The 15,417-nt window shown below is 34.3% G+C and overlaps 1 protein-coding gene across 6 annotated transcripts in view; it reads right to left on the bottom strand.

Moving 5' to 3' along the window:
* Window positions 1-2,278: 2,278 nt before the first annotated feature.
* LOC136025364 (E3 ubiquitin-protein ligase SH3RF1-like) overlaps window positions 2,279-15,417 on the bottom strand; it is a 126,598-nt gene continuing 113,459 nt past the window's right edge. For 4 of the 6 annotated variants that reach the window (XM_065701313.1, XM_065701315.1, XM_065701316.1 and 1 more), the window contains 3 exons: window positions 14,504-14,608; window positions 9,390-9,521; window positions 2,279-5,553 (listed from right to left, as the gene is read on the bottom strand). In XM_065701313.1, the coding sequence (XP_065557385.1) occupies window positions 5,385-5,553; window positions 9,390-9,521; window positions 14,504-14,608 (406 nt within the window). In that variant the 3' untranslated portion in view covers window positions 2,279-5,384. The remainder of the gene's footprint in view (window positions 5,554-9,389; window positions 9,522-14,503; window positions 14,609-15,417) is intronic. The other 2 variants (XM_065701319.1, XM_065701318.1) reach the window with 1 other exon arrangement.

Here is a 15,417-nt window from a genome sequence, read left to right as displayed (position 1 = left end):
GAGAAGACCAGGGAGGTTGCAGTCAGAAGGCTAAGACGCATTACATGTGGGTGAAAAAAGGGCTATTAGCAGTATTCCAGCAACACCTAAGGGTATTAAATAAAAAAGTTTTTTCATCTGAAAGTAAGGAGCTACATCAAAACTTAGAACGAACAGTATATATATATATATATATATATATATATATATATATATATATATATATATATATATATATATATATATATATATATATATATATATAATATATATATATATATATATATATATATATATACTAGCTGTATATATATACATATGCTTCATGCCCCCCCCCCGCGCACGTAAGTCGTTACGCGCCATTGTAGTTGTGTCCCACCTGTGAATATATATATATATATATATATATATATATATATATATATATATATATATATATATATATATATATATATATATACTAGCTGTATATATATACATATACTAGCTTCGCGCCACACAAACACCTAGTTGGTGGGGGCGCTTCATGCCCCCCCCCCCCCGCGCACGTAAGTCGTTACGCGCCATTGTAGTTGTGTCCCACCTGTGAATATATATATATATATATATATATTATATATATATATATGCTACGTAAAACTTGCAAATATACAACATTCTTCGCTGTCCCATTGTCTGTGCATATAAATAGATTGTCAGGTTTACCGACTCTTGAACATGCAATATATAATTGTCCATGGGAAAACAATCCGTATTCAGATCTATACCGCATTTTTTTAATGATTGCCCTTGAGCTTTGTTAATGATGATTGCTAATCGAATATTCCCTGTCGTCATTTATATATCTCTCCTGTGCCCTTCCGGTGGCCCAGTTGTAGTTGTGTCCCGGTGTCTCGGTCTGTGATTTCTCTTTGAGTGTCCCGGTCGTCATTTGTGTCCCGATGTCTAGGTCTGTAATTTCTCTTTGAGTGTCCCGGTCGTCATTTATACTCCCTGTGTCCCGGTCGTCATTTGTGTCCCGGTCTGTAATTTCTCTTTGAGTGTCCCGGTCGTCATTTATATTCCTTGTGTCCCGGTCTGTAACGTCATAAAGTCTTCAATGGCTCTGGTAATGCAGTCAGTTGAGGAAGTTTAACTTTTCCTGAGGCGCAACACATTCCCATTGTTTCACCATTAAATTTCAAGGCCTTGCAACAGGGACAAATTTTAGACATAGTCCCGGTTCGAACACATCTACTCAGGCTATAATCATCGACTGGGCTGTACCTGAATGCCAGGCGATAATTTTCAGGTTGCTCTTGTGATTCCTCGGCACGCTTTCTTTTGGCATTATCTCTTTGAGTCTCAAGCCTGTTTTCACGTTGTTCTTGTGATTCCTCTGCACGCTTTCTTTTGGCATTATCAAAGTTAAAAAAAACTCTAGCGTAAAGAGCGAGGTATCGAGAAGGGGGCAGCCCCCCTCAAATAGAGGGGGACCTTTTGAAAGGGAAGACATGCTTTAGGTGGTGTTTGAAAAACTGTAATCATGATCTTGGTTTTACTTCTTGAAGCTTTAAGATAGAGATAAATTTTTAGATGTTGTTAATATCCATAAGTAAAATCATGAAACGAAAAAATAATTTACATTAAAATAAATGAAATTCGGTAAACCAAAATGACCGTAAATAAATAAAACTGACAAGAAACTTCAAATGTGACACGAAGTAACCGTAATTTTCAAAAGGAAATCTTCTGATTTCAAAGGGAACTTTTGAAATAAAAAAGACAAGAAACACGTTTTAAGTGACGTTGAGAAACTGTGATCTACATGTTTTGGCTCTTACCACATGAAGCTTTAAAATAGTGTTGAGTTTTTAAATATTGATAAGGTTCTGAAAAAAAAAACTCTTCGAAATTAATTTTTAATGACATAGTCAGTATCCAATTTTCGATATACGTGGGATTGCTAACATTGATTAAATATCTTCTTTTTTTATGTAGCCTTCGCTTTCTGAAAAATAAAAATCTAAATTCAATAAATAAGTGGATAAGGCAGTGCAAGTTTTGAAATGTAAATCAACCATTTTTTTTCAATAATTAGAATTCGACAACCAAACAAGGAGTCGGAGTTCCGGAACAAATAAAAGGCCAAAGTCGGAAAATTTTGCAACCGATATCTAGAATCATTTTTCAAAATGTAATGATTTCTCTTTATTACATTTTCTTCGTAACTTTTAGTTGATTGAATCTTCAAATTTAACATCTGTAACAGAACGACATGATCAAGAATGCAATAATAGGCTCTTCACAAAACAAAATATGCAGTGAAAATATTTATTAGAAAAAAAAGAAAGAAAAACCAACAACGCTATTTGACAATAAAAACACACACACTATATTGCGCTTAATAAATTGCACAAGAATATAATAACAATATTCTAATCATAATACAGTTATAATAACATTCTAACAATGGCATTCGATAGTAAACTACTAGTGACTAATACAGTTTCTAAAACTCATTTTCAGTACAGAAGCTGAAGAAGAAAACAACAATCTTGCAAAAAAAACATTTAATACCAAAAAAATTATCACTAGCCAGGACTAATTAATAATTTTGTACGTTAATTAAATTATTTTTGTTCCTTCACATCAGAACGATATAACGGTCATAAAATACTCTTTTAATACAGCCGAATGAGATAAAGAAGTACAATATAGACTTACAGTTTTTTGTTTCTTTTCTTGGAAAATTAATTCGTTTGAATTAATGAGCTTGGTGAAAGAGGGCTAAAAAAGTAGATGAGCGACAGACAATAGTTCAATAGGATAACGACAAATTTTAGTGTTGCAGCGTAAGCCGAAAAAATACGTACGTAAAAAAGCGAAAAAACAACAAAGAGGAAAATTTTCAGCCAATGAATAACAGATACAAAACATATATCAAAAACATATATATAGATGATATAACAGAACATCTAACCTCTGGAGCTCCTCTGGTATAAAAATTAACCTGAACAGAAAAAAGGAGTCATTTCATGGTAAGGAAAGTAAAAAGGTGACTGTTTTCACCGAGCACTCCATTTTTTTAATACTGAAGATTGATTAACGGAGGTGTTTGCTGAGGTATCTGGCTGAAAATTAGTCTAATTTTTGTGTTGTCAGGTGTTTTGGCAGAGACCTCTACTAAGGCGTCTTCAATTCCAAAAATGGAGCGTTCAGTTCTCAGCAAAAAGAGGTACCTTCTCACTTTCATTACCATAAAGTAGTTTTTTTTCCAGTTCAAGTTTGATTTTTTCTTCAATATTATCTCATTTTTGGCACCAAACGGGGGGGGGGGGTGTTTGCTGAAATATCAACTCTGAATTCATTATTTGCTGACTGAAGATCATCCTAACTGGTGTTTTGTTTTTTAGTTCTTCATTTTTTCCTTTTTATTTTTTATACCTTAATATGGTCTTAAAACATGTCAAGAACAAAAAATAATTGAGTTAAAAAAAAGGAACAACTGAAAAGAGAAAAAAAATTACAGGCTTCAACAATTAGTCTAAAAGACAGAAAAATAGGTGTTACACATACTCTGGTGATTATGAAAAAATATTTTATTTCCTTTTTTCTAGGATTTTTTATTCTGTTTCGATGTTAATTTTTTTTAAGTATTTCCTCATTCTGTTTTCTCTTTTATGTATTTAACACGATTACGCAACTAATTCTGTGAGGTTGTAAACCATTCAAGTTACTTAATACATTGCTGAGCACTTCAGGTGTTAATTTAGTTTTAAAACTGTGTATTAACCGATTTTATTTCCACACCTTACAAAATTACAATAGGTTAAAATACAGAAATATTTCAAGATATATAATGTTGTAATTAAATAAATTTTTATATTCAAAAATGAGATATAAACACTGACTAATTAAACCGTCGACAATCCTGATTAAACACTAGTGATTAAAGTCAACAACCTTGAAACTGTAGCATTTCATAGCACACAGAAAGAATTAACATATAACCTAACGCTTTAAAAGAATACTGCAAGTACATTTTTTTTTCTTTTTATCTATATGAGATTATCTCCGAAATAAATGAGCATATTTAAAATTCTTACAATTTTAGAAGAGAGGAAAAAATATAGTTTTCGAGTTTCCTTGCGAAAAACCTTTTCAGAAATTTTGTATCAAAATCTAGAGAAACTGAAGTTGCATAGCTGAATAATGTGGCTTTATTTCGGTAAATGAAATAAATATTTATTCATCTGACTAGACGTTGTAATCCATTCTTATTTTTACCTTACCTTGGCCGGTCTCTTCTACCTCTTACAAAGTTCAGTCCTTAATTTTGTTTCTAAAAAAAACCAACGCCATCTACAGCAACCAAGTAAAGTAATAGTTACTTTAGAATGCCTAAATATGTTTCTAGTTGTTTACCTTTTGCTCCTCGTTTACCTTTAATTTATATTGGACCCGAAGGCATATCCCGGACTTTTTTTCAGATGGGGGGGGGGAATACAAAAAGACCTTTACAAAACGCATCAAAAATTTGTTTATATACATTTTTGTTACCTTTTTACAAGTCAGACGAAAGTTATTTTTTTAGGGGGAGGGGGTAACCCAGTACCCCGCCCCTCTTCGATACTGCCATGATTTCCCCAATTGGCGAAATGTCTCCTAATGGGCATAATAGGTATCCTTACAGTTGTGCTAAAACTTGGGTAGACGGTCACTTTTTAAACCATACTTTCTTTAGTACTTAATTAAAGCCATTTCGTCACTCTCGCAATTAGAAGTCATATCTGACTTTTAAAACTTTTGACTTTTCACAAAAAAAGAAGATTTGTAGTATTAGTAGTAGTAGTAGTATGCACAAATTGCCTTTTGTTCACTTGAATGTCCCCCTCATCACAAGCTGGAAAAATCAACTTAAGATTCTTGAGCTGTATCTGACCTTCAAAATTAACCTTTAAAAGTGTAAATTAATTGCCAAAACTGGCTGCTAAGCTGCTCTGTTCAATAGGGCAATGTAGATCAAGACGATCGAAGTGTGATCGAATATACATTGACTTCCTGACCCTAGCAAGCAGCTCTTGGTAATAAAAACAGAATTTTGAAAATGTCAGACTTAGACCTGAAATGGTTACGTCAGACGGTAAACATATGATTTCGCAAATTTCGCTATGAAAATTGGGTCTAAAACTATTTTCATGAGCCTTGATAAGGTTAAAACCTAAGACTTGCTTTGTCCCACTCAAATTATTTTAGTTATTCACTTATTTAAACATTTAGAATTTTGAAAAGAAAACTCACAAGTTTTGTTGGCAGGAACTACAACCTTTACACTGCTGACTGAAGCAGAACCCAGAAATACCTTACCATTATAAATTTTGCACAAACAGGACTCTTACTTACAGGAGTATTATACAATTTGGTTATATTGGCTCAACAAAAATACTAGGAAAGAGACCAGAACGTCCAGTACGTTGCGACGTTCCTTTAAGCCAACCATCGTCTCGTTTTTTATGAACATAGACAATATCACCAACATAGAGTTCCAGCTCATGATCTGAATTGGGTGGATAGGCAGTGACACAGCGGTATCTGAAATAAGATGAAATTAAAAAAAAAAAGGATGGATAGGGCAAAAATTAAACGTTGTGAAGAGTGCACTACGTTTGGATCTTATGACCGAAGTAGAAGAAAATATATAAAAATAAAGTCCTGTGGTGGCGCAGTGGATTTGACCTTAGCTTGGTAATACGGGACCCAGAGATCGAATCACGCAGCAGGAATGCACTGCAGGGCCGACGCAGGGACTTAGTAGTCAAGAAGCGTCGTTAATTCTTAAGTAATAAAAATATATAGAAATAAACAAGATTTCATTTACTAGCATCGGAGAAACAAATATCTTTATTTTATACCAACAATCAAAATGAAAGTTGCAGTGAAATAAAGAGCAAATCGTGGCCTACAGTACCCCGACATTTAAAAAACATTTTGATGAAAACTTCCTAACGAGGAAAAATTGCAATTAGAGCTGATTCAAGAATGGTAATTATTATTTCGATTAATTTTAATAGTAAACAAATACAAAGTAGAGACAATAGGGAAAATATTTTCAAGACAGTGGAAATTAGTTCTGCCCTATTTCGGCCCTATGTCCAAGGGCCGTCTTCAGCACAATACAAGAATAAGAGAGAAACTATATATATATATATATATATATATATATATATATATATATATATATATATATATATATATATATATATATATATATTTATATATATATATATATATATATATATATATATATATATATAAATAAACTTACATCAAATTGTGAGAATTAAAACTAAATAATTAAAAACACTTTTTTAAAAACTTTTTTTTTAAAATAGCCCTAGCATCCTTACTTCAACGATGTTCAACCAGGACTGGCGAAAAGAATTAAATGAGAATATAAGGTCTTTCAAACTAAAGAGAACAAAATGATTAGATGCAATTTCTAAAAGCTAATCTTGCTTCTTTAGCAGCCTGTCTCAAAGGCCTTTTCGTAGTTGGTTCAGTACTATTATAAATCGGTTTAGTAAAATATTTTGTTAGATCATTTTTAATTAAATTTGAGTATAAATAATTTAGTGAGCATTCCCCCAAGTCCCTGTTCAAAGAAATATTATTATTTATTTTGAGATTAATTTCGATTGATTCTCGAACCACCTGCTTCATTCCCAAATCATTACTGATGAGTGAAGAGTTTCAAAAATATCATGTGGGACGGATTATTAAATATATGCCAACCTAAAGCAGAATCAAAGGAGTTGTTGGAACTATTTGAAATTAAGGCCTTGTCTATGTCATTTTTATGCTGTTGTAACCCTTTGTCTAGATTCTGATGGGCCCTGCCGACATAGTAATTTCCACAATCACAAGGTATTTGATAGACCCCTCTTTGGCGAGCAACTAGGGTCCTATCTTTACACGAATTTAAGAAATTCCTTTCGTATATCCCAAAGATCACAACAAAATTAAAAAAGTATTTGCACAAAAAATAATCTGTACGTAGCTTTTACTAATAATTTTAAAATCATCAATTTCTTAAATTCGGGTAAAGATAAGACCCCAGTTTTTAAAAAAGTGTTTTTAAAAAATACTTGTTTTTTAAAAGTTTTTAAAAAAGTGTTTTTAATTATTTAGTTTTAATTCTCACAATTTGGTGTAAGTTAATTATATATATATATATATATATATATATATATATATATATATATATATATATATATATATATATATATATATATATATATATATATAGTTTCTCTCTTATTCTTGTATTGTGCTGAAGACGGCCCTTGGACATAGGGCCAAAATATCCACAGAACTAATTTCCACTGTTTTAAAAAGATTTTCTCTATTGTATCTACTTTGTATTTGTTTGTTATGGAAAGGCAGTGTGGTCTTCGTCGCTATTTTAATTTTAATAGGAAAAATTTATTACAAAAAAAATTCCCGGTAGTTTCGGAAAAAGCCAGAAAACCCTCACAAATCGCGTAGCATCGAAATGAAATGTTCCGTTGAAATTACCATAGTTGAAAACACAATATAGGAGAATTACAGTCCCCAAGCTGTAACAAGGAAAATCACTTTTTTTGCATATGAAACGCTGATGCGTCACCTTTTTTCTTTTTTCGCAGCTAGTTGGGCACTGCGATATCATAGAGAGCTCTTTGAGGGCTCATTTGAAAGCTAATTTTTAAACCTACATGTTTTTTTTTACAAGTTCGGCATGGTAACACAATCATAAAGTGCCGTATAATAGTAAAATTGGGACTTTTCGGTGCCATTTCTCGAGTGGAAAGGCTGAATGAAATCTCATTGCCAACAATCTTTAGCCTATGCTTAGAACCATCCTGTTGAAGGCTCCTCCTCAGCGTCCTATTAGTAAGTGAAAAGGAAAAAAAGTTTTGAGAAAAACACTACATATTGAAAACAGTATTTCGCTTGAATTCAGAACTTATTCAGGAAAAAGCATAAATATCTTTTTTTTAATTTCTATCCTAGCAATGAAGGTAAAATACTAAAGCCCATTTTCCGTAATTTCAAAAAACCCTAGTGTGCCTTTTTCTTCAGCGCTAGCGGGGCAGTGGGACATCATAGTAGAGTTAGTATAATAATAAGAAGTTTTCACAATTAGGGTTTTTACCTCTCCCAACCCGTAAAGGAGGTCATGACTTGGTCACTGCTTTTAACGTGACACCCAATTTGGGAGTAGTCATTTCGGGGATATGGGGTAGGGAGGGGGGTTGTAGGTACTGCTCCCCTTCCCCAGCAGAAAAATTGCATCCAGCAGATAAAAATAACACAAGTTCTCGTAAAGTATATAAACTACACATTTCAAATTCTTTCTATGCCCTTCAGTTTTCCAAAATCTACATATTTCAGACAAGACAATATCTTATTCTTCGAAAATACCAAGAGTAATTTATTTCTTGGACTCTTTATGTGAGAAAATTGCAGATTAAAAAAAAAAAGTTTAAGAGAGGTATGAGCCAATAATTAACGCTGCATTAAAAAAAAAAAAACAAATATGGATTCTTTTAATTTCTTCACCGAAGTTAGACAAAGACCGATATGTGAGGTTTATTGTGTATATTTTTAAAACCTAAAGCCGAATTCAAACTAATTTTAAAAAGTTTTCATCTCCCCAAAATTCCAACTTCCGCCCAAATTCCTGGGTACTTCTTACTTCTTATTCAAACTATGATTATTTTTTTTTATTATTGTCCCCTCCCCCTAATAAAAATGCTTGTGTGCATGCCCCGGCGTATTCCTTTTTATAATCGAACTTGACCTCCCCCCCCTTCCAAAAAAAGAAACAATTGAAGGTTTATTTATGTTAGGTTCCGACCACATATCAGTTAGAAAGTGAAGATTATCAACTTTGAAAATTTACATTCCGGAAAAAAAGCTATCTCTATTATAATTGACACATTTGTAATTGTACACCGTCATATCCAGAAGAAGTGTTTCAAGAGTTAAGAATGAAATTGGTCACTTTTTAGATGCAATTTTTTTTTCTTTTACGAAAATAGGGGGCTTTTCTTTCAGTGCCTCCACTTCCATGATTTTTCAGGGATTTACTCGGATTTCTCCGAACGGAATTTGGGTTCTTCAAGATCTTACGTAAAATAAACGTTGGGAAATACACGAACATCAACTCGAAAGACAAACTTTCAGAACCCTCTTTTGGTAAAATTTGTGGAAACCCAGAAAAATTCAGCAAAATTAGAAGCAACGGTTCCATGGGTTTGTACAATCTTTGAATAGGAGAATCTTTAAACCATCCCGAAACTGATGTTCTTAAAAATAAGAGAGCTCAACAAAAGAGGGCTTAGATAAAATATCTCTCTCTAAAAAATAACAACAAAAAAACAAACCGTTCTCTCGCAGGCGGCATTGGTTGTTTTGATCTTTTACTACCCGGTACGAAATGTCCACTTCCAATTGAGGTGGGATTTTCTTCCCGGCATTGCTTGGTTGAACCAGGGGTTCCATCACTCCCACGTAATCTAGAAGAAGGAGAATACACAATTATATTTCCTAGGTACAACGTCATGGAAGCGGAATATAAGAATAATAACAAGATGTGTAATTAGGAGAACAGCATTATGCCAAATGGACAACAGTCCATTTGGCATAATTCCAAGGGAAGGAAAATTGACCCCAAACCAGCTAATTTTGCTAATTTCAGTCATCGTGATTAGCTTTTGAATATGATAAACTTAGAAAACGTTGAATTGCAGTTGAATTTACATCTTTTTTTTTGCTTGTCTGTGGAACTTGTAAATATGGAATTAGGTTTATTTTGAATAAGACAAAGGAGTAATGCAAGTTTATTTGGTTTTGCTGGTAACGGTAGTGTAAGGTAACGCTGGTTAATTGGTTTAGAACGAAGGTAAGTGCCGTGACTCTGTAAGCCCAGCTCTAAGTGGGTACATGGAGAAATATGGAGTAGACAAACAGGTGAGGCGTGCGAAAACATAGGATGGCTGATAACTGTAGTGATAGATTAAGGACTTTATATGATTATGGAGCAATATATAATGGACTTAGGAAGCTTCGCTAGTTTCTCGAAAAACTAAGTTTTCAACATCCGACATTTTATTCGAACAAAATTTTTGTACATAGTGCCATCTATAGATATAGAACTGTTCCAAGTCCAGGAAACGGGGTTTTTGGTCCAAAAGTATCCAGTCAAATTCTAATGAATTTTATCTACCCAAAAACTGTGGATCGAAAGCAATACTTTATTTCGTTCGACAGCTCTTTTCTGCCCCAAAAATATCAAGTTTAATTTTAGTAAAGCAGTAATACTGACTTTATATGCAGAGTATCTGGTTAGCATCAGCCGTGGTAGGATGATAGAGGACCTGAGAGTCGTTCATTTTACCATGTATATATACATACCACTTTTGACTATTTTAGGAGCAATTTAGTTGTAAGTCCGTATGTGGCTTATTCCAGTAGAATTCATTAATTTCGAAATTCTGGTTATATGGCACTAGCACTATCGAATTATATCTGCAAAAACCGCCAAAAAAGGTCTCTTGAATTTTTTCTATTTATTTAGATTATATAGATTTTTTAATTCAGAATATTATTTGATCCACCATGATTTTTCCTTCGGAGCAGACATTGAGTATTGAGCAGACATTGAATATTGAGCAGACATTGAGTAATTTCTGTTCGTTTTAAGTTTTAATGCTGCTCCATACTTCCAGTTGAAAAAACTTCTATATTTATTTTCTTATTTTTTTGTTTAAAATATGCTAGAAAATCCTGCGCCCCCTTCGTGCAAATTCACTTCCCCCATGATAAATTCCTACATGGAAAGATCCTTCCACGTAACCCCCTTCCCCCAACCCCAACCAAAAAAATCCCCCTGAAACCGTCTGTACACTTCCCAATAACTATTACTATACCCAAATACTGATTAAATTTTGTAACTTGCAGCCCCTCCCCCTTGGACAGTGAGGGAGTAAGTCGTCCCCAAAAATATTGTTATTAAATTTTTTGACTATGCTGAAAAAAGGGCTATCTCAAAATTTTGATCCGTTGACTTTGGGAAAAAAAGAGCGTGTGAGGGGGCCTAGGTTCCCTCCAATTTTTTCGGTCACCTAAAAAGGGAACTAGAACTTTTAATTTCCGTTAGGTTGAGCCCTCTCGCAACATTCTATCACCACTGGGTCGATATGATCACCCCTATAAAAAAAAATAAAATAAATAAAAACACGCACCCGTGATCGGTCTTCTGGCAAAAAATACGAAATTCCAAATTTTTGTAAATAGGAGCTTGAAACTTCTACAGTAGGATTCTCTAATAGGCTGAATGCGGTGGTGCAATTTCCATTAAGATCCTAAAATTTTTCGGGGGTGTCTCCCCCTATTTTTCAAAATAAGGCAAATTTTATCAGTCTCGTAACTTTTGATGGGTACGACTAAATTTGATTAAACTTATATATTTAAATTCAACATAAAAATCCAATTCGTTTGATGTATCTTTTAGTATCAAAATTCCGTTATTTAGAGTTTCGTTTAGTATTGAGCCGGGTCGCTCCTTACTACAGTTCGTTACTAAGCATCGGCACTGTTTCTGTTTTTGAGAAAAACAGAAACAGAAAAAAAACAGTTAGAAAAAAAACAGAACATAAACAGAAACAGGTCAAACAAAAACAGGTGACCTGTTTCTGTAATCTATTCTGTTTTTTGAAAAAACAGAAAACAGCTGTTTTTTAAAAAAAAACAGCTGTTTTAACAGCTGTTTTTCCTGTTTTTTCCTTACTTCTTCTATTTCTAATAGGAAAGAAAATCCTTGTAGTCACATACAAAAGATGAGCAACTTCGTGTAATTCAACACACTAGCGTATTTTTAGGGGGGGGGGGCGAAATTTGTCATAAAATGTGTCCAATCGGGTGATACCAATGCTATATTCCTTTCAAGCTTAAATGTCATTTATAATTGACAATTTACCCTAGTTGCTCTTAGACCGTTGCTTTAGCGGTAAACCATTGCTCAAAGCATATACCAACACTATATTCACCGCTTAAAGCACGGATGCTTTCAAGCCGAGGCTACTTAGACCGCTGCTTGCTAATATATACCAGACAGACACAGAGTCATCCCATCTAGCTTATGTCCACCGCTTAAGTTAGAGGCTATTTAAACCGTCGCTATAGCGGTAACCCATTGCTCTAAGCAAATACCAACGCTCTATAACGCTCAATGGTTAGACCATTGCTCAAGTGGTAATAACCCTCCGCTACACACATACAAAGGTGTCTAGGTTCACCGCTTAAAGTACGGATGCCTTCAAGCCGTGGCTTGTTGGACCGCTGTTCTAGCGGTAACCCATTGCTCTAAGTAAATACCAACGCTATATTCCTCTTTTATATGGGGTTTCATTGAGCCCATGTTTGCCGCTTAAAGCACGAATCCTTAAAGCCGTCAATGGTTAGACCGTTGCTCAAGCGGTAATAGCCATCCGCTACACATATACCAACAGTAGAGACATTGTCATATGGGGTTCCCATCTAGCCCATGTCCACTGTATAGCGTTCAAGCTTCTCTCTCTTTCTCTATCTCTCTCTTTCGCTCAGATTTACCCCGCCGTGAATTAGCATGAGAGGTTGACTCTAGTTGAGCATTGTGGAGTGACATGCATGAGAGGAAAATTTTCAAGTAGTCAACCCGTAGTCAACGGGTTGACTATTTCGGCATTGTCAAGGGACATGCATGCACGGAGAGGTGTAGCATAAATGGGAGACAGTCACAACGGCAATCAAAGGGGTAAAATTAACCTTGACTGGGTTGCCCACTTAATTGGACAATCGGTCTTAGCTTTTTTCTACAACTGGCCATGACTTTGACTTTTCCTACAACTATTCCCTTTTTGTTTAAATTCAAAAATCAACGGTATCATGGTATCATGCCCGCTAGATGTGCGTTTCGGTACGGTAGGTACGGGTAGGTATCATGCGTTTCGGTATCATGCCCGCTAGATAGCGCGGCATTTGAAAAAAAAAAAAACAGAAAAAAAAACAGAAAATAGATAAAAAAAAAAAACAGAAACGGAAAAAAACAGATGAAAAAAAAACAGAACAGAAACAGAAACAGGTAAAACAAAAACAGGTAGCCTGTTTCTGTTTTCTGTTCTGTTTTTTGTAAAAACAGAAACAGAAACAGGCAGAAACAGGCAAGAAAAAACAGAAACAGAAAACAGAAACAGTGCCGATGCATATTCGTTACCACGAACTGTTTGAAAAGGTAATAAATCAAGTTTTAATGAAAAGTTAAAAAGCGAGAGAAAGTGAAAGAGAGAGGAGAGAGAGAGAGAGAGAGAGAGAGAGAGAGAGAGAGAGAGAGAGAGAGAGAGAGAGAGAGAGAGAGAGAGAGAGAGAGAGAGAGAGAGAGAGAGAGAGAGAGAGAGAGAGAGAGAGAGAGAGAGAGAGCGTAAGTAAACTTTATGCTTTTTTCGACTTTTTTTTAAGCAAAATAAACGACAACAAAAATCAACTACAAAATTCGAAGAAATAAAAGATGTGGCTTATAATATAAATTTTGCTACTAAACAAGCCTCCACCAAAAAGCGATGCAACAAAATATCTCCTTAATTAAGAAAGTCATTCAATGTTGTACAGAAGCAGTACTCACGGAAATGGGAAAACATTACTTTTTTTCTAGTCTTTGAGCTAGTCGATGAAGTGCTTCAGCTAGGAACAACTTGAGACAAAACAATCTTTTAAGTTAAAATGATACAATTTACCATCATTAGAAATGCTCATATTAAAATCTGAGAATAAAAAAACTAAGCCTAAATTAACAATGCTAATTATATGCTGATACTATGAAAGCAAAAAATAAATCGGTTTCAGCTAAATCCGCACCTCTGAAACAAATTCGCACCTATCAAAAATTAGAACTCTAGGGAAATCGGAGAACACTACCCTTCTTTGTACTCTTTGAGCTAGTCGATGAAGTGCTTCAGCTAGGAGCAACTTTAGAAAATTTTATAAAAAAGAATTAATCGAGACAAAACAATCTTTCTAAGTCCAAATGATACAGCTTACCGTTATTAAAAATTTTCGTATTAAAATCTGAGAATAAAAGGCTAAGCCTAAATCAACAATGCCTATTAGATGCTGATACTACGAAAGCAAAAAATAAATCGGATTTAGCTAATTCCGCACCTCTCAAACAAATTCGCCCCTCTTAAAAATTAGAACTCCAGGGATATAGGAAAACAATACTTTTCTGGGTATTCTTTGAGCTAGCGGATGAAGTGCTTCAGCTAGGAGCAACTTTGGAAAATTTTATAAAAAAGAATTAATCGAGACAAAAAAATCTTTCCAAGTCCAAATGATGCAACTTACCATTATTAAAATCCTCGTATTAAAATCTGAGAATAAAAAAGCTAAGCCTAAATCAACAATGCTAATTATATGCTGATACTATGAAAGCAAAAAATAAATCGGGTTTCAGCTAATTCCGCACCTCTCAAACATAGATTGTGGCAGTAGGGCAGGCAGCTCCCGTGATCTTGGTGGAGGGACTTCAAACACAGTGGCATTTATAAGCTGTGTAGGACAGGAGCCAGATCTAACGAACAAACAGTTTCACAAACATACAATATACTTATATGACAAAATTGAACCATCAAACAATTTCACAAACATGCAACATTGAAAAACAAGCAAAACAGGAAAAATATACATAACAAACAGACAAAAAAAGAGCAAAATTGAAAATTTGCTGCATTCACTTTTTCTTTCAAAAAAACTAAGGCAAGCTGAAATGGGTATATTGCGCCTCAAGCCCACTTTAATATGTTTGCCATCAAATTCCTCTAATTCTGCCCATTTCACCCCCGAAACGTCTAAATCTTTATGATTTAATATATTTTAATATCTTCCGCATAATTTGCTTTTACTTTGGGGGAAAAGGGGGCAGGGGAGTTGAAGAACTTGTCACCTTCCTGTAATAAAATTTGAGAAGGAAATATTTAGGCAGAATTGAGAGGGCGCCAATGAGGACAAACCCCGCACAACCAATTAAATATATAAGAAAAATATTCCGAGCTACCTACAAATACTTCCTTAAAAGCGTACAGGGAAAAATATTTGAAAAGTAAAAACATAATAGAAAAAACTTCCTCGGCACATATTTTAGTATGTTCTCACTGAAATTTTTATTGAGGTGAATGACAGATACTCCGTGTTTTTCTCCTATGTAGGTTTGCCTGTAATTGTAACCCAGGGGCGTTTTATAAAACAAAGGTAACGAAACCGAGCGAGACTTAATCTTTTTATGTTTATTAAAACTTAAGTAGCGAATCTGCCTTTTTTGGCACCTTTTGAAAGAACTTGACCCCACTTTCTTGGCCCCGCTCTAGGTGGGGTTCATCATCA

Source organism: Artemia franciscana, chromosome 3, assembly GCF_032884065.1.
Source record: "Artemia franciscana chromosome 3, ASM3288406v1, whole genome shotgun sequence".
NCBI lineage: Eukaryota > Metazoa > Arthropoda > Branchiopoda > Anostraca > Artemiidae > Artemia > Artemia franciscana.
Note: the sequence above shows the minus strand (reverse complement) of the source record. Positions and strands in the feature narration are given on the sequence as shown.